The 21,622-nt window shown below is 41.1% G+C and overlaps 1 protein-coding gene across 1 annotated transcript; it reads left to right on the top strand.

Annotated features, from left to right (window-relative positions):
* The first annotated feature begins 669 nt into the window (after window positions 1-669).
* LOC124537365 (nuclear pore complex protein Nup205) lies at window positions 670-18,934 on the top strand. Its single transcript, XM_047114197.1, has 31 exons — window positions 670-838; window positions 1,009-1,169; window positions 1,513-1,633; window positions 2,151-2,328; window positions 3,187-3,387; window positions 3,647-3,728; window positions 3,995-4,098; window positions 4,276-4,558; window positions 5,087-5,223; window positions 5,826-6,194; window positions 6,409-6,526; window positions 6,956-7,070; window positions 7,231-7,400; window positions 8,036-8,239; window positions 8,482-8,700; window positions 8,983-9,118; window positions 9,578-9,764; window positions 13,066-13,222; window positions 13,379-13,491; window positions 13,613-13,757; window positions 13,919-14,074; window positions 14,336-14,471; window positions 14,663-14,778; window positions 15,520-16,329; window positions 16,451-16,671; window positions 16,739-16,876; window positions 17,021-17,252; window positions 17,339-17,540; window positions 17,731-17,943; window positions 18,010-18,128; window positions 18,768-18,934. Exons 1-31 carry the CDS (start codon window positions 823-825, stop codon window positions 18,846-18,848), a joined length of 5,640 nt encoding a protein of 1,879 aa, XP_046970153.1. The 5' UTR covers window positions 670-822; the 3' UTR covers window positions 18,849-18,934.
* The last annotated feature ends 2,688 nt before the right edge of the window (window positions 18,935-21,622 follow it).

The following is a 21,622-nucleotide window of genomic DNA, read 5'->3' on the forward strand; positions in this document are numbered from 1 at the left end:
TTCTATGATTGAAAATGTTATATAAAATTAGTATCAATTTGTGACTGAAGCTTAAGACTTGTGTATCTACCGGGAATCATTGTTTTAATCAATTTTTTTTTTTTGAAATTGCAGAACCTATGATACGCTTTCTTTTGATTAATTTGTAAAAAGCGAGGCACATTTGGATCTACCGCTCTTCAAAGTGAGACTATATTGGTTATAGTGCACATCAAAAGTCGGTTACATTATAACCGTAAACCGACTTTTGATGTATCCCTTTCCCTTAATGACTGGGGCAGAAATCGATTTACGCTTAACATTTCCTTATGACTTTAAATTCTGCTCAACCTCCCATATTTTAATTCGTTCATTTAAAATATGTAAAAAACTAACTATAAAAAATTAAAACGCGGATATTTTATTCCTTGATCGATTTCAGTTGCTCTTGTTGAATTGTTAAACCTTTAGTTCTCATTTTTCAAAACATTACTTATATATAAAATAAACAGTTATTTTAACTAAATCAGTTTTATGTACTATATTAGCTGTAAAGTTTTCTTCTTTTTGTATTATTTTTTAAAGGAATAAAATAAACATCAATAATTTAATAATGTGTGTAATTTTTTAATGTGTCCAGAGCTACGTTCAATAAATAAAAGAAAAATAAAACTGTCACTGTCAGTACTGTCACGCGTGACGCGAACGGCAAATTCAAAATAGAGGTTCATAAATAGTTGTTTTAGATGTTATAAGGTGTATTTATGATTTGTATCAACATTGTGATGACTAGTAAACGATTTTAATTATTTTGTATACATTGAGTTTCTAAAATTATACATCATGGATATCAACGAAGGTAAATAATTTACAAACATAACCTATACATTTGGCGGTTAGTTTATTTCCAAATCGGTTTCTATTTGAAACAGATTGCAATTATCAAATTAATGTTTCAAATAATGTGGTCGAAGAATGTATTGTAAAAAAGTTGATTACATCAAGAAAGTATGTTTTGTAATTACTCAGGAACAACAACAGAAGATCTATGGACTCCGTACAAAGAGTTGGCGGCAGTCGTCGAAAGCTACCTTACAAATGAGGGTAGTGGAGCTCCATATGCTGTTCACACCTTTGAATCAGTTTTAAGAAGACATAAACAAACATTTTTATCACTTTTAAAAAATCCAGTAAGTATCTCACCTATATAATTGTGCTAATATCAACAAGGTTGATAATTTTTGAATCATATCTACTATTGCAAATTTAAAAAAGGGAAAGTTCTAATCAATCTGTTAGAATTTTCCCTTGTCTGTTATTTTGTGGTTCAGTATGATGGATAGTGTCCTTCCTAAAACCTGGCCAAGTTTGCAGCTCCCAGACCATGCTGATGATGAAATTACTAAATATAAGTAGTCTATTACAAAATTGTAAACTTACATAAACTATCATAATTATACTCAAAAAAAATGTTGGTAGAAATATAGTATTTGATAGATATCTCAAATATTTATACTATAATTTATGTTATAGGCAAAGAATCCTGCCAGCCGAGAGGAGATCAAAAGAGGTATCACTGAAGGAGTTAACCTGCCCAGTGTTGGGAGAACACTTCTCTCCAAAGAATTAGTGGATGAAGCTATAATAATATCAGGTAATTTGAATACTATACAATATTTTTATGGCCAACAATAAATTTAATCAATGATTACTACTTCAAAACTTAGTCATCATTGTGAGGAAATATGTAAGTATTAGGTAAAATTTGCCTCTTGTTAAATTTGTATACATATACTATATAGGTGAGCAACATTGGTAGAATAAAAACCAAAAACTACCTCAACAGAAGGAAAATCTTAAATACATAAAAAATAGTCATATTACATGTATGTAAATATGTACATGACAAAATCATGTATTTTATCATGTACATAATATTTAATTATATGCAGGTCCAGATGCAGGTTTCTTTACCATGATTTCTGTTTCAGCTGAGCATGAGATGAATTATAAAAAAATTAAGTTATTAAATTCAGTGGTGCTTTCCTGGTTTTGAACTCGAAATCATTGGTTAAGATTTATATCATGTGATCATTCCATCATTGTGGGTTAAAATATGCAGTGTTAATGTTTATCAAGATTATAATATTGTCAATGTTTTCTTGTGATAGATATGTATAATGCCAATGAATATGCCTGCTTGGAACTGTTGCACACGGCACAACGTCAGAGTTCCCGTCGGCCGGGATTAGCGCGAGGGCTTCTTGCCGTTCTCCTATACTATGATGGCAAGCGGGCTCTCGTGCAGGCCTTGCGAGAACTTGTCATGGCAAGGGATGGAGTATCATGGTAAGTTAAATACACTGTCTATAGCCTTATACACACATAGTTATTCTAATTTTAAGAAAAGAGAGAATAGAAGTTAAATTTTTTCCTTTCATGTCAAGTATCCTAGAAATTATTGTGTTGTATCTGCATAAGCTCACATATAAATGAATGAATAAGGCAAACCTGTGATGGAAGTTTGAACCATGAAATAGATATCAAACCTTTTGTTTTCGTAATACTTATATTACGACACAACTTAGATTTAGCATCGGCAATTTCAATAAAACCGATTACTATCGATTTACTATAAACCACTAGAAATAGCTCTTTATCGTGCAATTCGACGCTATCCGTCGCTATAGATTCTCGCGTCAGTACAACTCGAGAAAGCAAATCGACGTGTCAAATTACGTTTATTATTACGTTTGTGTAAATATCATATTCACATAAGAAATTAATATTGATTATTTGGGAGAGCGTACTTAATTCGGATGTGATCGTTTTTATGAATTTTGCCGATGCTACATCTATGTTGTGTCGTACTATACATACATTTTGAATTTATTCATTATTTCATTATTAACTAACAAATATAGATTACTGACAATTATTAATATTTTTTATTTATCTAACATACTTCTGTCTATTGTTGTGTTCCGGTTTGAAGGGTGAGTGAGCCAGTGTAACTACAGGCACAAGGGACATAACATCTTAGTTCCCAAGGTTGGTGGCACATTGACGATGTAAGGAATAGTTAATATTTCTTACAGCGTCATTGTCTATGGGTGATGGTGATCACTTACCATCAGGTGGCCCATATGCTCGCCCGCCAACCTATAACATAAAAAAAAAACATTAATGAATCGATGTTTGCCAAAGGTCGATAAGCGCCCGCGAGGAGGTGGTGTCGTACGTGTCGCGCTACGTGGGGCAGCTGGTGGCGGACGGGCTGCTGGGCGGCGCGCTGGACGCGCTGCGGCGCTGCGACCTGGACGCGGAGCTCGAGCTGCTGCGGCGGAACCGCGCGCTGCCGCCCGGCCGACACCTCGCGCGCCTGCTGGCCGCTGTACAGAATACCAGGTAACTCCTGGACCACTTTGAATTTTGTAGTATAGAATAGAATTTTATTTTAATTAATAAATATTTATGTTTAAATAAAACTAATTATAACGGATAAATCGCGTATATTAATTATTTTTAACCATCCCGACGTTTCGAGCACTTTGCAGTGTTCGTGGTCACTGGTAGACTCCGTTATAATTAGTTTTATTTAAATGTGTAATAATCGCGATAATTTAAGACAACATTAAATATTTATGTTTTTTTTTTTTTTTACCAGAAAATTATTGGCTGGAGTCATATTTGCAGCTTCTGCACAGCTCGGACTGGAGAGAGATATACTTCTAAGGCTACTTTCAGAAGTATGTATTGTTTAGTACATATATAATTTTAACTAAATATTTATATGTATGGTACTATATTATACTACATATTAAGATAATATTTTAAAATATCCACTTACATCATCAAGGTTCAAAGTTTTTATTTGGTGGTTTATATTATTCAGATTTATATTGGTTGTTATTGGAACTTTTGAATTTAAATGTGGATATAAGTACTAGTAAATAAGTGGGACAGGGTTGTTGTAATCAAGAAACGTTATTTATTAATTTTGCAATATTTTCAGCAAATGACGTCGCCATCGAAAGGACCAACCGGCGCGTTGGATGAGATCTCATTGGCTTTACAAATGGCATTGCTTTATGCGTTGGATCTCTCAGTTTTACATCGGTTAGTATTTTACCGTAACTAGGGACTAGATCTTTTTTATTTCATGTATGTAGGTCAATTGAGACAAGTTTTAGGGAAATAGTGGTAAGTCACCAGCGCCCATAGACATAATCACTTTGAAAATAACTAATTCAGAATATTGTATTTTAATGAATAAATTATAAAATTCATTTGCAGAAGAGAAGATGGTGAAGAATTGGCAAAGAAACTTCCACTGATTCAGGATCCGGATCTCATATCAGTATTACTAGATCAGCTCTCACCGCCTTCAGAACCTAATCAGACTCAAGAGGGGGAGGACAAAAACAGCAATGGCTTAAAAGCATTATGTCAGTTGTCCTTGGGCTTGGCTCTGGCTGCGCTCAAGAGAGCCCCGGTGTCGCTGCTGAGGCGAGCCGAGCCCAAGACTGAGTTGCTGGACCAGGACGAGATGCTGGTGGACGCGGCGATAGACGGAGGGGTAATGTGCCTAATTTCAAAATAATAATAAATAAATGAGACAACATCACATACATTACTCGAAAAACGGAAACTCAAACACATAAAGAAACATGCCTGTTTATAACCTTAGTATGAAATATAGCCCGTTTTTCTTAAAGTACACAACTTTTAGGGTGTGTTGTACGTTTAACATACAATCGTCGAATATATTACCAAATCAAAATATTATAAATAGATAAATATGAGACAACATCACATACATTACTCTGATCCCAATGTAAGTAGCTAAAGCACTCGTGTTGTCGAAAATCAGAAGTAACGAAGGAACCACAAACACCCAGACCCAAGACAACATAGAATACATATGGTAATCTACATCGACTCGGCCGGGAATCGAACCCGGGACCTCGGAGTGGCGTACCCATGAAAACCTGTGTGCACACCACTCGACCACGGAGGTCGTCAAATAAAAAGGATAACATAATGTTTGAGAGATTATACTTTATTAGAGTTGTGTTATAATAATAATATTTTATTTGTTACCCAGGTGTTTGAGTACTTAGACGAGGCTATACTGTCGTCGGACTTGGTCTCGTCCGAGGAGTACTACCAACGACGCATACACTCGCTCATCACGGACTTCATCGTGCTCATGCATTCGAAACTTATGGAGATGAGAGTCAAGTGAGTTCATATAAGTTACAAAGACGTCCCCTGGTACGGGAATGATCCCGCAGCCTCAGATCTTTGTGGAGGACCGCTATCGCAGCGGTTATAGTGGCATAATAAATTATTGAATACTGGACCTTTTGTCAGGACCTAGATGTCTTTAGAAAAATTACCCTGAAAATGCACAGAATTGAAATATGAGTCAACATTGTCGGTGTTTCTGCCCATTTGTAAAATAAAAAGTCAAAAATCCGTAGTCTAACTTCAAAGCTAAAATCTGTAGCATTACCTCAGAGTAATATCCCATATGACATAGTACTATGAACCAATTACTAAAATATAGCGCCAGACGAGCGGAATCAATAGCAAATCTGAGTCTCTTTGGTAGCGACGATAAATGCCGATTCATGGAACACAGATAATACTTTTATTACATACTAATAAACTTTTTTCCAATGTTTGACAGTCCACGTTCGTTTTCCCTCCGATGCAGTTTTTTTTAACTGGACCCGAAAAAATAGTTTCGCCAGTAATTACTACTATTTAATGATATACTTTAGCTTGCTAACACTTGCATACTGTTTTGTGAGCACCCAAAGTAACGCAGACGTGCGCAGGGCGGAGGAGGCGGCGCGCGCGGCGCAGCTGTACGCGGCGGAGGGGCTGCGCGCGCCGCCGCAGCGCGCGCGCCTCGACGCGCTGCTGCGCTGCGTGGAGCGCGTGTACCGGCGCGACCCGCTGCAGCTGCGCCGCGACTACTGGGCCGCCTGCGACGCCGCCGCGCCCACCAGCCGCGCCGGCGGCCGCGCCGCCACGCTCTACAAGTTCGTGCGCCTGTCGGGCGAGGTGGTGGTGGCGGCGCTGCTGCCCGGCTACCTGCGCGCGCTGGCGGCGCTGGCCGTGCCGCGCCACACGTGGGCGCTGCTGGCGCGCCGCGACGCGCTGTCGGCGCACCACCTGCTCACCGCGCTCTCCCTCTACTACAGGTGCCGCCCCCGCGCTGATCTCGAGCTTTTGCGGCCCCCTGTACTTCTGTTTTTCATTATTTTTTGTTAAAAAAATCACACACCTAGTCTTCTACAGACAAATTTGATTTTAATTTTTTTTTTAATCAAGGGAGGCGCTCGTAACTAGTGATCCCATGTAACTTCATAGGTCGGAGAAAATATAATGCATTTCAACTTTACCATGGTGTTCCAGGAACCTGCGCGCCGACCCGTCGCCGTTCGCGGAGCACCTGCACTCATCGTCGCTGGGCGCGTCGGCCGTGGTGCCGCCCGCCGCGCGCCCGGGCCGCCTGCTCGTGCGGCAGGAGGAGGTGAGCCGATACTGACGGCCTACTGACTTGAAAAAAAATTTTTACCTTCCCTTATAGCTATTTTATAAATTGGAAGTGCCCTTTTAATTAATAATCAACCAAACTTGAGTATGGCTATACTATATATTTAATTTTGGTTTAATAGAGCAATCTAATCCTTACCCGAATGTTTGGCGTTCAAACCTGGCCATAATATTTTTCTTGCCCAACGGCGAATATAAACATTTTGCCTTCAAAAGGTGACGCATGAGACATTCAAACATGCAAACTGACCAAATAGCACAGTAACATGTTACTGCACTTTCTCCTGAACTCCATCTAACAACTGTTATATACTCCGTTTGTTATCATTATCAGAGAGTTAATATTCAAAGTGGCTTGTACGTTTTTATATTAGATATGTTACCTTTATTATGAATATCTCCAAAGGTGGAAGCGATGATAGCAGCCCTGAAGCTGATCGCGGCCGTGGCGAAACAGGACGAAGCGGCTTGCATCAGCATATGTGAAAACCTGCAGTGGGACGCCATTAATTGCATGTTCGGTAATTAAACATATTCGGTAATAAAATCCTCCTACGGAACGAGACAAATGTGCGGTGCTGTTTGTTTTTATTTATAATTCGTTTTGTGTCCTTTTAATTTTTCTGCATGTTTCTTCACGATGTAACTGACAGGCTCCTACTTTTTCTTCTCTCCTTGCAGGTCTCATTTGCTGTCACGTACCCCTCCCGCTGAAAGCAGAACTGTGCCTCACGCTGGCCGCCCTGGGGGGCACGGCGGCCACCGCGGGGCGCGTGTGGGCCGCCCTGGAGGCGGCGCAACTGGTTTCCATCTCCAAAGACAAACGGGCACTGAACGTCGAATTGCAAGAGGTGAGTGATTCATTTTAATTGGTGCTCCTTTAAGGACTAAGTTTTGGTTTTATATATTATAGTCTGTTCGCGTCAAGAATGCAGTGAGTTGTCATTGTTTACCGGCCTGACTCCGCCCCCTTTGACCAATCAAATCCTTTCAAATTACAAAGTCAAGTTCACATTTAATTAATTATTAACTGATATTTATATTTTTATAATTTAAATTTTGTTTATTTATATACATATTTATATTTAATTTATTCAAGCTGTACACGTAATAATTAATGTAACCTATACCTACTAGATGACGTTATGTCAAAATATGTAAATTTCTACATCGCGATGGCAAGATTCGCAAACGATTGTATATAGTGTTAAGAATTTTGTTGATTAAACACCCCGATTCGATTTTCTATTTTAATATGTATTTTTTAAATTTTAAATATTAGTCTTTAAAACAAATATAATTTGTTGGAATTTTAACACAAATATGCATACACCTTCACCCTGCTGTTAAAAAACATTTGATTGGTCAGGGGGCGGAGTAAAGTGGGTAAACAATGACAACTCACTGCATTCTTAACGCGAACAAACTATAGTGCTTTCTGTATCATAATATGACTGCTACTACTACGACGCGGCGCGCCCCGCAGGTGGAGTGCCGCATGGAGGAGTACCCGCTGTCGCGCGCGTTCCTGCAGCTGCTGGAGGCGCTGTGCGGCGCGGCGCCGCCCCCGCGCGCGCTGGGTGCGGGTGCGCGCGCGCCGGGCCTGGCGCCCTACGTGCAGCACGCGCTGGAGCGCCTGGCGCTGCCCGCGCCGCACCGCCCCTACGCGCGCCCGCAAGAGAAGTGGCAGGTGCGGCCCGGCTGCCCTAGTATTTGCACCATTCCAGACAAACGAGCGAGTGGCCGTTACCCTTGAACCTGGCACTGCCTATTGCTGCTTGTTAGGAAGCATTACTCCAACTTTTATTACTACAGCATCAGTAGTAGATTTACGAAGTTATTTTATTGCCAATTGCTGGCTCGCATAATGTTTTGTTAATTTTGTTCATCATTAATTATTTGAATGGGGCTCAGTATTTGTAATATTTTCAGATGTTATCCCTCTGCTTCCAACTGTTCGCGCGCTGGCTCGATCAGTACGAACCATCGGCGTCCGACTTCCCTCCCCCGAATACAGAACCGGACATGAACCCCCCGCCGGGCTTCCCGTTGCTGCTCCAGTTGCACACTAAGTCGGAGTTCCTGCGTTTGGTTCTCACGACACTGGATGAAGCTCATGAGCTGATGGATAAACAATCTGCACCCGAACAGGTAATCCATACATTGTTTTATGCTAGAGTTCGTTTTTCCATCGATATATTTTTTCATCGATATATATACTTATATATCGAGTTTTTTTCGAATGCAACTACTACTGAATAAGTCTAGTTCGGAGCTCAGACGAAAGTTGCGATTGCTAGAGCATCTTATCGTATCTGAACACAATTAATTTAATTTGAGTCGATTCATTTTGTATTTTTTATCGCACTTCCTACTTGTCTTTTAAATTAATTTTATCGTCACGTAAATTTTAACAATTAATGTTTCTTTTAGGAATACGTGCACAAAACCCTGGTGAGCTCCCTGCAGATCCTGGAGCGAGCGCTGGCGCTGGAGCGACCTCTCAACGTGGCGGCGGCCGAGGCGGGCCGGGCCGTGCTCGTCGTTGGGCTGTCGAAACTCATTCTGGGTACGTGTACTGGTAAATGGCAATGGTTTACGGATTTCCACTAAGATTCCCTGTGTTATGAAAAAACTCCTCAGTTTGAAAGGAATAAATGTTACTGAATGTCGGTGATTTTTTTTTTTTTTTTTTTTATGGTATAGTTTGGTGGCCGAGCATATGGACCACCTGATGGTAAGTGGTCACCATCACCCATAGACAATGACGCTGTAAGAAATATTAAGTATTCCTTAAATCGTCAATGTGCCACCAACCTTGGGAATTAAGATGTTACGTCCCTTGTGCCTGTAGTTACACTGGCTCACTCACCATTCAAAGCGGAACACAACAATACTGAGTACTGTTATTTGGCGGTAGAATAACTGATGAGTGGGTGGTACCTACCCAGACGGGCTTGCACAAAGCCCTACCACCAAGTATGTAATAAGTATCGAATGACAACTCGACGTTTGGCTTGCGGCGCAGCGCCCGAGGGCCCGGACGGCTGCGACCGGCTGGTGACGTGCTGCCGCGTGCTGGAGCACGTGTCGGCGCTGCCCGAGGCGGCGGCGCGCGCCGTGGCGCTGCTGGCGCGCGCGCTGCAGTCGCCCGCCTGCGCGCGCCACCTGCTGGCCTCCGTGCTGCACCGCCACGACCTGGCCGCCGACGTCAGGTCACTCGCTGCTTACAATGCTCATCTTACAATATTCATTATATATATATAAAGAGCTGAGATGGCCCAGTGGTTAGAACGCGTGCATCTTAACCGATGATTGCGGGTTCAAACCCAGGCAAGCACCACTATATGTGTCGTTTATTGTAAAAGTGAATTATCTCCATATTCATTAGTATTGAGATAATTAGCCTTTTGCAAATTAATGTATAGGAAAATAAATAAAAGTATTTAGGTAGTTTTTTCTATTTTTAATTGTTCATTACAAAGTAAAGTTTATAATAATTTTAGTAATTTAGAAAACAATACAATAACTAATTTAATAAATGCACTTAAATTTAATTTTTTGGACTTACTTCACTATTATACTGACATTTTTCTATTAGTCGTAAGTAATTTCGTCGTCGGATGAACGCTCATCGGCATTTCGTGTGCTTGAACGAGTTGGCATATTCACGGGAAGGTTTTTATAGTAATGGTGGTAAATTGGTGGAATATACGGCAAAAGATCAAGCATGTCTTTCTTCTTTGCGTTGGTCACTGGTCTTCGTGATGTATAAAGAGGGTCTTGTCGAATATTGTACAAGTAGGGCTGTCGTCCTTGTTTATTTTTATGCAAATTCACTTTATAAAAGGGGATGTCGGGATTCAATGTTTCTTTAAATTGAAACTCTAAAGGATTATTTTTTTCAAATCTTAGCCATCTAATATTAAGCCAGTTGAACTTGTAGCCACAAGTTGTTTTTTTTTCTATTAGTAATAGCTTTTTCTAGGGCAGCAGTGCTTAAAAATCCAGGATTTTTCATTTCTGTAACAACAAAGTAAGGTTCCTTGCGTTTTGCTGTTTTTATTATTTCGATCCACTGGTTTGGGCCATAAATTTGTCCATAACGGCGGCTAGCACTTTCTATTATTCCAAATTCTCCGTCATTGGGAAGGTATGAATGTCCTGAAACCAAAAACTTGTGGTCTATCGTGTCAATATTAGTATCAGAATCTTGTACAAGTTTTAAAAGAGAAAGGGTTGTCTTTATGTTCCTATTTTGTCCTGTACAAGAATCTGAATACATTATAACGTGCTTATGTAGTGCCGCATGACTTTTTAAATGTTTAGTCAGACATACAGCAATATCTTGAGAACCTCTCCCACCTTCAACTTCATCCCAGACATTCATGTATGCTGTATTATTATTAAAACAATGTATTCCAAAGTTGTATAAATAAAGATTTCTTTTATAGTATGCTACTGAGGTACTTAATTTCGGGTAGGCTAAAGCTTTCTGTAGATCAAAAGTAAGAATGTATGCTTCATCAACTTTTTTAGAATCTATCTGGAGGTTTTCTCTAGCTGATTCTGCTTTTCGTTGATGAAGTTCTAAACTGCTTCTTAATATTTTCATCATCTGTTCCTTGTATTTTCAAATTTAAGTCGTCACAAGTCTTGCATGTGTCTTGTCGCGGTGTTTTAAAATGGAGATTAAACTTGGTGTTAAATATTTTCATATAATATTTTAATTTCTTAGGTTCAATCATTTCAGTCTGACATTTTTTTTTATAAAGATCATACATCTTACGTATAGTTAGTCCAGGATTTAAATATTTTCTGTTGGGATTATTTTTTCGTGTATAATGGCTTTGATAAGCAGGAAAACTTTGAATATGGGCAACGATATCGGAATCATCAAGTTTTCGCGAACTAGTTGTACCACGCTTATCCTTACATTGGGAGACATCATCTTTCGAAATACAGCGATACAACCTCCCATCACTAATTTGAAACGTTTTTAGGAAATATTTCTTACACACTAACTGTGTTTTGTTACTAGACTTTAAAAAATACTGAAAGGTCACATTTTTCCCTGCACGTGATTGATCTTTTGGTCGTTTTCTGTTTACTGTAGTTTTCTGAATCAATGCATATAGATATGAATTTTGCAAAGTAAAATCTTTTAAATTCCAAAATGAGTCAAATATACTTTGCCTTTCATTTACGGTAAACAGTGTAGAACATTTTTTAGGACACCCGCAGTCAACATTTTCGAACTTCTTTTCATTTATTCTTACACCGGTTTTTGTCAAATAATGTTTTCCACTGTTACGTAGCATCTTTCTTTTATTAACTGCCCAATTTTCTATGTTAAGTGATCTTTTCCTAGATCTAGATGGCCCAGGTTCAAGTTGAAGATTTGGTTGGGTTTTTTCTTCATTAAAATTATCATTATTGTCTATATGGGTATCTAAAACAAGTGTGAAATACAAAAGTTTAGTTTAGACATGTCACGCAATACACTAATTAAAATCAGAAAACAAAATAATGGAACCGGAAAAAAGAAATTAAAGTCAACAATTTTTTGTGGGTAGAAAAACAATGAATTAAAACTTACCAGATTCACTTTCTTCGGAATTGGGCTGATATTCAGACCCAGAATCATCAAAATCATTTGTATTCATCATGATAAGCAACCAAAACAATTTTTTTGAATATTTTTTCGATATAACGTGTTACAGTAGAAGTGAATCAACGTACTTACTTCACTATTAAAGTGACATGTGATTTACTTCACTTTTATAATGAATATTTTGCCGCCATTGTTCCCTATAAAAACAAGTAGCGCCATCTATTGCACTATGGTAGATACTATGGAGTTGTTTGACTTTTATAGTGACAGGTATTAATAAATGTGATTTAATCCAACAAAAAATACATTTTTTTTAAATCTGGAGTTACACCACTTTTACAATGAGTGACATATATATATGTGCTTAATTGTGTTTATAATTCATCTCGTGCTCGGCGGTGAAGGAAAACATCGTGAGGAAACCTGCATGTGTCTAATTTCATCGAAATTCTGCCACATGTGCATTCCACCAACCCACATTGGAACAGCGTGATGGAATACGTTCCAAACCCTCTCCTTAATGGAAAAGGAGGCCTTATCTCAGCAGTGGGAAATTTACAGGCTGTTACTTTACTTTTACTTTTTTTACTTATATATATATATATATATATATATATATATATATATATATATATATATATATTATTTAATATACATTAAACATTATATATATAACATGTGACACCACCGTTGTCTTGTAGAAATCGCTACCTAGCGATAAGACCGCCTTATTGTGCATCTACTTTTATTTTGTATATATTTCATTTTTATTGTTAAATTACTCTGTTACTGTGGTGTACAATAAAGTATATTATTATTATTATTATTCATCCAACCTAGCTTGCTAAACTTAGCCGCAAACCAAACGCACTCCGCCCACTAACGAGCGCTCCGGTCCGCAGGCACGGGTTCGTGGAGTGCCTGGAGACGGAGGAGTGGGGCGCGGGCGCGGCGGCGCGCGGCGCCAAGGAGGGCGTGCTGCTGCTGCTGCTGCAGCTGCTGCCCGCCGCGCCGCCCTCGCTGGCGCACTTCCTGCTGGGGTACACACTGAATGACGACGTGAGTTACCTTCATCAGGGACTGCAAATTCAAATTCTTGACAATTTCAAGTTTTTTTCTTATGGGAGGATATTAATGGGACTTTCCCACTGCACTGTTTTAATATTTATTGTCGTCCAAAGGAAAATGTATAAAATAAGCCTGATATTTTTATAGATATCTCGTAGCGTGTTGCAAGAGGCGGGCAGTGCGGGCGCGCCGCGGACGTGCTTCCACTCCATTCTAGACATTCTAGAGGAGTACATCGCCCCCAGCGGGGACACTCAAAAGTGAGTAATAAAATTGATCATACATTCACACTTCAGTGCTATTCTGTGTGAGCAGGCATACCACCTGGATCTCTCACACTAGTCTTACTCGATATCCCATGCCTTTCCTCGTCTCGTGCAGGGAGGCGACGACCCTGGTGGAGAGCTGCTACCGTCTGCTGTACTGGATCTGCGCCCGGCCCGCGACCTCCCCGCCGGCCCTGCGGCTGCTGCGGGCGAGGGACTACTTCCTCGCCCGCCACGCCAAAGTTGTCGTCAATCTCGAAGTATGCTACTCAAATATTAATCGCTCGATAATAAAATAAAAGAAAAACTTCATATAGTCTATGCCCAAAAATACAGCGTTACAGTTTCATGGCAGAAAGTGTATGCAAATTCAAGTAAATGGAAACGCAAGGCCCTCATTGCATTAACGCTTTGCCCGCAGAGCGCCAGCCCGGCGACGGTGTCGGCGCGCTCGTGGCTGCTGCGCGCGTGCGCGTGCGAGGCGGGCGCGGCGGGCGCGGGCCGCCAGCACGCCGCGCTGTCCGCGCTGCTCGCCGCGCTGGCGCACGCGCCGCACGCGCACGACGCGCACGACCAGGTACGCCTCGCAACCTCTTCGAAGGCGATCATCGCTGCTAAGGGAGAAACGATAAAGTAAAGAAATGCTTCTTCTGGGAACTGAGGTTTAGGGTTATCGTAGTAAACCTCATTTTGTATCATTATATCATAATGGTGTTTCGGCATTTCTTCGTTTCCACTGACGATATTTTAACCTAAACTACAGATAACAGCAAGAAAGTGATGAGCAGATTAAAAAAAATGTAAAAAGTTAAATTTGTTTATCGTATGTGTGTGTCAGGAGTGGGAGTGGTGTGTGATTCGTCGCTCGCTGGAGTCGCTGCCGGTGCGCGTGAGCGCGGCGCCCGAGCCCAACTGGGAGCTGTTCCACGCGCACCAGCTGCGCCGCGCCATCGCCGAGTGCGACCTGCCCACGGGTAACGTCACTTCGACACTCGATTAATATGTCATGGAAGCGCTGGCTTCTTCTTGGCTGTCGTCTGTTTACCGTCGTTGAGTCATGTAGAATTGAGATCTCATGTAGAGTTACCCTTATTATTTTTATACATAATACGCTTGCACTATAGCACTAAAACGATCACTGAAAGTGTAACCAATGGACTGTCAGGGCTGGGCGGCAAGCGCATCAGCGTGTCGCGCGTGCACGCGCTGCTGTCGCGCGAGCTGGCCGCGCTGCGCGCCTCCGCGCCGCAACGGAGCCTCGTCGCCGCCGAGATACAGAAGGTCAGTCTTAGTAGGAGTTCCGCCGTCCTCACGGGCCGAGGCCACGACTCCACATTTTATTTCTACCTATGAAGCGATTCTAGTTCATCGCCTGCTACAAATAAATTCTGCACTATTCGGTGTTTCAAAATGAATTTTACCAATCCCTAAGTTTTAAAAACGCTTACCTTTTTGCGACTGACTGTTCCAAATACGCGAGTAGTATAGATATAGAGGCTATTTGACTGGTTTTTAAAATCCATTTTATATTATTTAGTAGAGGTTAAGGAACCCAGTAAAAGTTGATTTTTTTATTTCTAGTACATATTTGCTGAAAAATATCATATTAAAAGTTCCATATATAAATAACGCGTGAAAACGCTACTTGGACAATATGGCGCTGCAATGGGGTCGGTGACGTCACTTTGCTGTATTTTAATCTATGGTACATATAGTAGCAAAAAAGTATAACAGCAAGGTTTACAAGAAAGTGACTTCATCATAAGCCCGGCCAAACGGGAGCGTTTTGTGTCACGTGACAAACGTTTGAAAAAAATGCATTTTTATTTATTGATTTTTGAATAAATTAAGTATTATTTTCAAGTTTCGTTAGTAAATAATCATTTCTTAAACTCATAATATACACTGATTACAATAATTCAAAATTTATTTTTCGCATTGTCAAATAGACTATTTTGTCGGAATAAATATATGATAGGATTAATAATGAATATATGATGTATACGACACGTTGTCCAACAGGTGCTCGATTACGTGACGGAAGTGAACAAGCAGCGCAACCTGGCCGCCACGCTCACGCATTACTACGACTCGTGGCGACAACTCACGGAAATCATATTCTGTGTTGCACCGCAAGACCTGCTCAGCCTCGAATCCAAAAAAAATCTCCTCTTAAATATACTCCAGGACCTCCTCAATAAAATACCACCGGCGGAAGTCCTCCCGCAGATCGGCAACTTGGCTTCCGGGACAGTGTTATTGTTGCTGGTGAACTTACGACACTGCTACATATTGCAGAAGAGGGAGTCGTCGCTCAAAACAGCTGACTTTGAGACCAGTTTCTTCGGACCTTCGAATCAAATCATGCAAACGAAGTCTCTAACGTTGAAGTTCATATTGCACAAAATTCTTAGCTGGATCTTGGTGTCTGGAGTGTCCACGCAGAAAATGAGAGTAAACTTGTACGGAGCACTGCTCAATTTCTTGAATATAGTAAACTTGAAGCCCAGTTCCGCTGACCCCGAGGAGGACGTCAACGCGACGTATGTCACCCGCCTCGACAGCTCGAAAGCGAGGCCGAGCCGAGAAGAATCGACATTAAAGTCCATGGCGATAGAGGTGATAAACAGTTTCGGAGAAAACCTGTGCTCTATCGTATGCAGCGATTGCATCGGCGGGGGCCACGACGTCTGTCGCATGGTCGCCTTGTCCTGCTTGGACACCATGATAGAGATCAATCCCGGAACGGACTGGATGAACACGCTCACCAATCAGGGCTACCTGAGGAGTCTCATCGACAGTCTGCTTCAAGACGACGAGGGGTTAAAGGAAGTGAGTAGATCTTCTAACTCTTATGTCCGATTGATTAGAAATGTTTCATTCAATAAAATATGAGGCAGTGAAAAGTGAGTCTCAAAACTTCATCGTGTGATAATATTCGTCGACCCGGCAGGCGCTGGAGCCGAGCCCCAAGTCGCTGCGCGTGCTGTACGTGTTCGAGTCGAAGATGGCGCTGCTGATCAAGATCGCGGGCACGCGCGTGGGCGCCGAGACGCTGCTGGCGCAGGGCGCGCTCGCCTGCCTCGCCAACCTGCGCGCGCTGGACGCGCACCCCGACATCCACGCCGCCTACGGCGCGCGCGACGCCGACTTCGTGCCCTCCGTCGCCAACCGGTGCGCCCTCTCGCCCTGCCCGCCGTCACACGCCGCCGACAACTGGGCTAATAAACGCGTGTCGCAGGTTCCGTCAGATCCTGGTGCCGAGCCTGACGCTCTGCGACGCGCTGCTGAGCACGCTGGGCGCGCAGAACCACAGCTGCGTGCTGCACGCGACGCACCTGCTGCTCAGCCACCTCGAGTGTGTCGACATGGTGCTCCGGTGAGTTCTGATTACTGTTATCTGAAGAGAGATTGGCGAGTAATAAGATAAATAATTACACGCTACACATTTCATCAATCAGTTAAAATATGAATATGTATTTTGGTATTTTTTATTATATTGATGTACATTTGTCTCCTACAGGGCAGCACACCCGAACTCACCGCAGGGGCTGCTAATAGAATTAGAAGCACTGACGTCCGTCATAGCGCGCACCTCAAACCGGGAGGTGTTCGGAGCCGTGGCCGCGGATACGGCGCTGCAGAGTAGCGCTGCGGGCGTCCAGAGAGTCCAGTACCTGATGTTGGCGCTGCTGCCGCGCTTCCAGCAGCCGCCCCCGGAGTCGCCCGAACAGGACTCGATACTCTACTACAAGGTGATATACTTCGATTATTAGACGAAATCGTTATTACTGTCAATCGAATAATCAATCACAGATGCTATAACACGAGTCGTTACCAGATCGTGTGGAACCTGCTTATGTTCGCGCGGAACACGCTGGAGGAGGTGAGCGTGGGCGGCGCCACGGCGGAGGGCGGCCGCCGCGCCGGCGCCGCCGCGCTCGCGCTGCTGCACGCGCTGCTGCTGCGCCGCCGCGCGCACGACAAGCTGCTGGCCACCGTGCAGCACCAGCTGCACAACGTGCCCGCCATGACGCTCCTAGGTCACTTGCTTTATCTTTGAGTGCACGAGTGTACTGATATACTTTCTATTTTCTCATTCTCATAGATAAAACGACTAGAATTTATGGTTTAACCTTGTACGTGAATTTAAAAAAGATTAGAATATCACAAACAACCTGCGAAGCACTGCTGTGTTTCCATAATTTTGATGTACGACGTTTGATAACGCAGACATGAAGAAGCTGCTGGGCGCGGAGGGCACGCCCGCGTCGCCGGTGGAGGCGCGCGCGGCGGTGGTGGCGCGCCTGCGCGAGCGCGCGGCCGCGCGGCGCCGCGAGCTGCAGCTGTGCGAGCACGCCGCGCACGCCGCGCTGCAGCTGCTGTGGGCGCACGCGCGCCTGCTGCTGCGCGCCTCGCTCGCGCCCGCCGGCTCGCCGCGCGACTGTGAGTGCCCGCCGTCGGACCCCCGCGCCCGACGTGCGTTCCCTATTAACGGTTGTTCCTCCTCAGCGCTGACCAAGCCGGCGGCGCTCCGCGGCGCGGTCGGCGAGGAGGCGGTGCTGCTGCGCAAGGAGCTGCTGGCGGTGTTCAACGAGCGCTTCGTCGAGGAGTTGCTCGAGACTGCTAAGGTAAAAGTAAAGTAACAGCCTGTAAATTTCCCACTGCTGAGATAAGGCCTCCACTTCCATTAAGGAGAGGGTTTGGAACGTATTCCACCACGCTGTTCCAATGCGGGTTGGTGGAATGCACATGTGGCAGAATTTCGATGAAATTAGACACATGGAGGTTTCCTCACGATGTTTTCCTTCACCGCTGAGCACGAGATGAATTATAAACACAATTAAGCACATATATATAGCGGTGCTTGCCTGGGTTTGAACCCGCAATCATCGGTTAAGATGCACGGGTTCTAACCATTGGGCCATCTCATCTCACTGCTAAGGTAAACGAAGTGTTTTTGTTATTTTTCACTTCATTAACGATAGTTCTACGATTGTTTTGAATTAATTATTTATGTGCAAAGTTATGCTTATAATTATGATATCGTATGATCTTCTGATTAAGAAAACATTCGTTAGGCAACCAATACGTATCAAATGTCATAATCTCATATTTATATACCAACCATCCTCTAAGTAAGTAAAGTAAACTTCAAACGACTTTCGTTATTACTATCAGGCTTAGTAATTATAAAAAATATATAAAATATTTATTTTAGAATCAATAAGACAGAAAAACTGTTTAAAACATAATACATCCTCTTCCAGAACCAGCCGGCAGTTCAGCGCGGCTTCCTCGAAATCCTGCTCAAGGACATAAAGACCATGATACAGTTCTCGCCGTACTGACGCACTGCCAACGACTTTGTTATATTGTAATTGTTAAATAAGTCATTTTGTAATAAGTTTATTAAAGGAATTAATTAATTTTTGTATGATGTGGTTTTTTTTATTTTACATGTGAAAAATTTGACATTGAGTTTGTTTGACTCACTTCTCTCGTTTTATTTTTTTAAATACATATTTCTCGAGCTCTGGAATGAACACACACAGAGATTCGACTTAATATCGATGAATGAAAAGCTATTAAATTATGAAGATTATAATTAAAATAAAATAATAATAAAAAAAGTTTTTGAAAAATTCGATGGAATCTGTGTTGCATAGCTGTCGATAGTTGACTATCGGTAGTTGACCTCGATATCTATTCAGGATATCGACAGCAATATCGATAGTATCGTTTTGATCAATACTATCGATATTATCGATAGGTCTCCGTGAGCAATATTATCGATAGTATCGGTGAGTAATACTATTGGTTACAACGACACTACTGACAGTATCGATAGTTTTGGACTATCGATAGTTGTACAAGCTGGCGCTGTACACGTGCTTGTTAGTTCTTTGACACTTGACGTAACACAATTCGTATGACCGATTATTATGTTATTACATTTTTGTATGTACTTTTAGTGTAATAAAGACGCTCCGTAGTATTGGTTGGCTTGACAAACATATTGTTTTCTTTTCTTGACGACAACCCCGATTGCTCTCCGATCTAACTGACATCTGACACCTGACGAATTAAGTAAACGTGTGCTAACTAGCCCGTTCATTTTGGTCCTTCGAGCCGGATATGAACCAGCGACCTTTGAATGAAGATTGAGAAAAGATAATGATGAAGTCAAAGTTCGTTAATGTTTCTTGAATCGCGTCTCTGATTTGTCATCGAATGTTGGTTATTTCTTTAAAACGCGTCTTTGGACATCGACGGTCGTGTGTAATTATGTAAATTTTACACTTCGACAAGAAGAAGAACAATTTTTAAATTAGAGTATATATTAATGATTTTTTTTTATAAATCAAAGTTAGAAAATTTTCAAGTAAATACATTTAAAAATGTTTTAATTCCTTTACTCTTTACTGGCGTAAATTTAATTAAACTTATTACGATAATATATTAAATTATCATATAGTATCAATACCTGGTCAACAAAATAACTTATCTGAGAAAGTAATAGTATCGAAAATAACTGGCTATCGATAGAACAAAACATTGATACTATCGATAGTTTAAGTTGAAAGTAATGGTTATTGCTATACTATCGATAGTGTCATTAGTATTGCTCACGGACATCTATATTATGCATTTAGTTTGTCCACAGAAATATTTGCATTTTTAATATTTATTATTATAATTAATTATATACTACATAGCCCATTAAATATTGGGTTTCATTAGTAGTCGAAACGCGTCTTTGGATATCGAAGATTTTATGTAATTATTATGTAAATCCTGCCTCATCATCACCATTATTGGGATGTACTACACGAGTAATGACTACAAATAATGAGTTATTAGTATCAAGTATAAGAGAGTTAATCTTTTTTGTTTTCATTTATGCAATTACCTGATTGTTCACTTGGTGGTAGGGCTTCGTGCTAGGCCGTCTGGATAGGTACCACCCACTCATCAGATATTCTACCACCAAATAACAGTACTCAGTATTGTTGTGTTCCGGTTTAAAGGCTGAGTAAGCCAGTGTAACTACAGGCACAAGGGACATAACATCTTAGTTCCCAAGGTTGGTGGCACATTGACGATGTAGAGAATAGTTAATATTTCTTACAGCGTCATTGTCTATGGGTGATGGTGACCACTCCCCATCAGATGGTCCATATGCTCGTTCGCCAACCTATTCCATAAAAAAAAAGATCTTTCACCTCAGGTTGTGCTTGAGTATTGAAGCTGTAACACGGTAGGTCGATTAACGAATATAATATAACGGGATTACTATTTACACGTTGCTGTTCTACTATCTACTTCTCTTACAGCCCGTCAAATTATATTATAACAAGCATAATTAGAATAAAATAACAAATAAAATCACGTAAATTACGATTATAAGAAGAGCTTTTATTATTCTGAATCAGTAATGCTGTCTGTGGTGATCTTATTGCAAAATAAAAGTATGCGTGAAACAACAAAAGCCTGTAATCCTAAGAGGCCTCAGCGTCTGCTACTTTTTCATGTTTTACTTAATTTTATTTCTTAGTTGTAGATATTAATTCTCTCCATCGAATAAAAATAAAAAACATGGTAAATATTCCGAAATTAATAACTTTAGTAATAAAAATAACCATGTTAATTTAACATCTTATGTACACATTAGTTTTGTTATGAAGTTCTTCAACGCGTCTTATAGTGGATTTAACTGGCAGTTATTGTCATGGAAGGAAATAGGGTCCAGGCGACCTTTTCCTCTCTTTTTCTTTCTCTTAGTTTCTTTGACTGTGTCTATGTTCGCTTTTATCTATGGTTTAATTTAAATTTATATTTTGTTATCGTTTAAATTCATACGGGATTTTAATAACAATTTTGTTTCATTGTATCTGTTATTGAATACATAATATATATCAAAAGCCACTTCGTTCCAACCGGGTGCCCACGTCGTCACTTGTTTTGTTTTTTACACAAAACTAAGTACGACTATAAATGGGCATAAAACAGGAGACATAGTGGCAGGGCAGGACTTAACACGTTTTAAAAAGCAGGGTAAAAATAAAGGAAGATACCAAATATTTTCATATCAGATATTGAATAAATGATATACCTAATATAT

Source organism: Vanessa cardui, chromosome 2, assembly GCF_905220365.1.
Source record: "Vanessa cardui chromosome 2, ilVanCard2.1, whole genome shotgun sequence".
Classification (NCBI taxonomy): domain Eukaryota; kingdom Metazoa; phylum Arthropoda; class Insecta; order Lepidoptera; family Nymphalidae; genus Vanessa; species Vanessa cardui.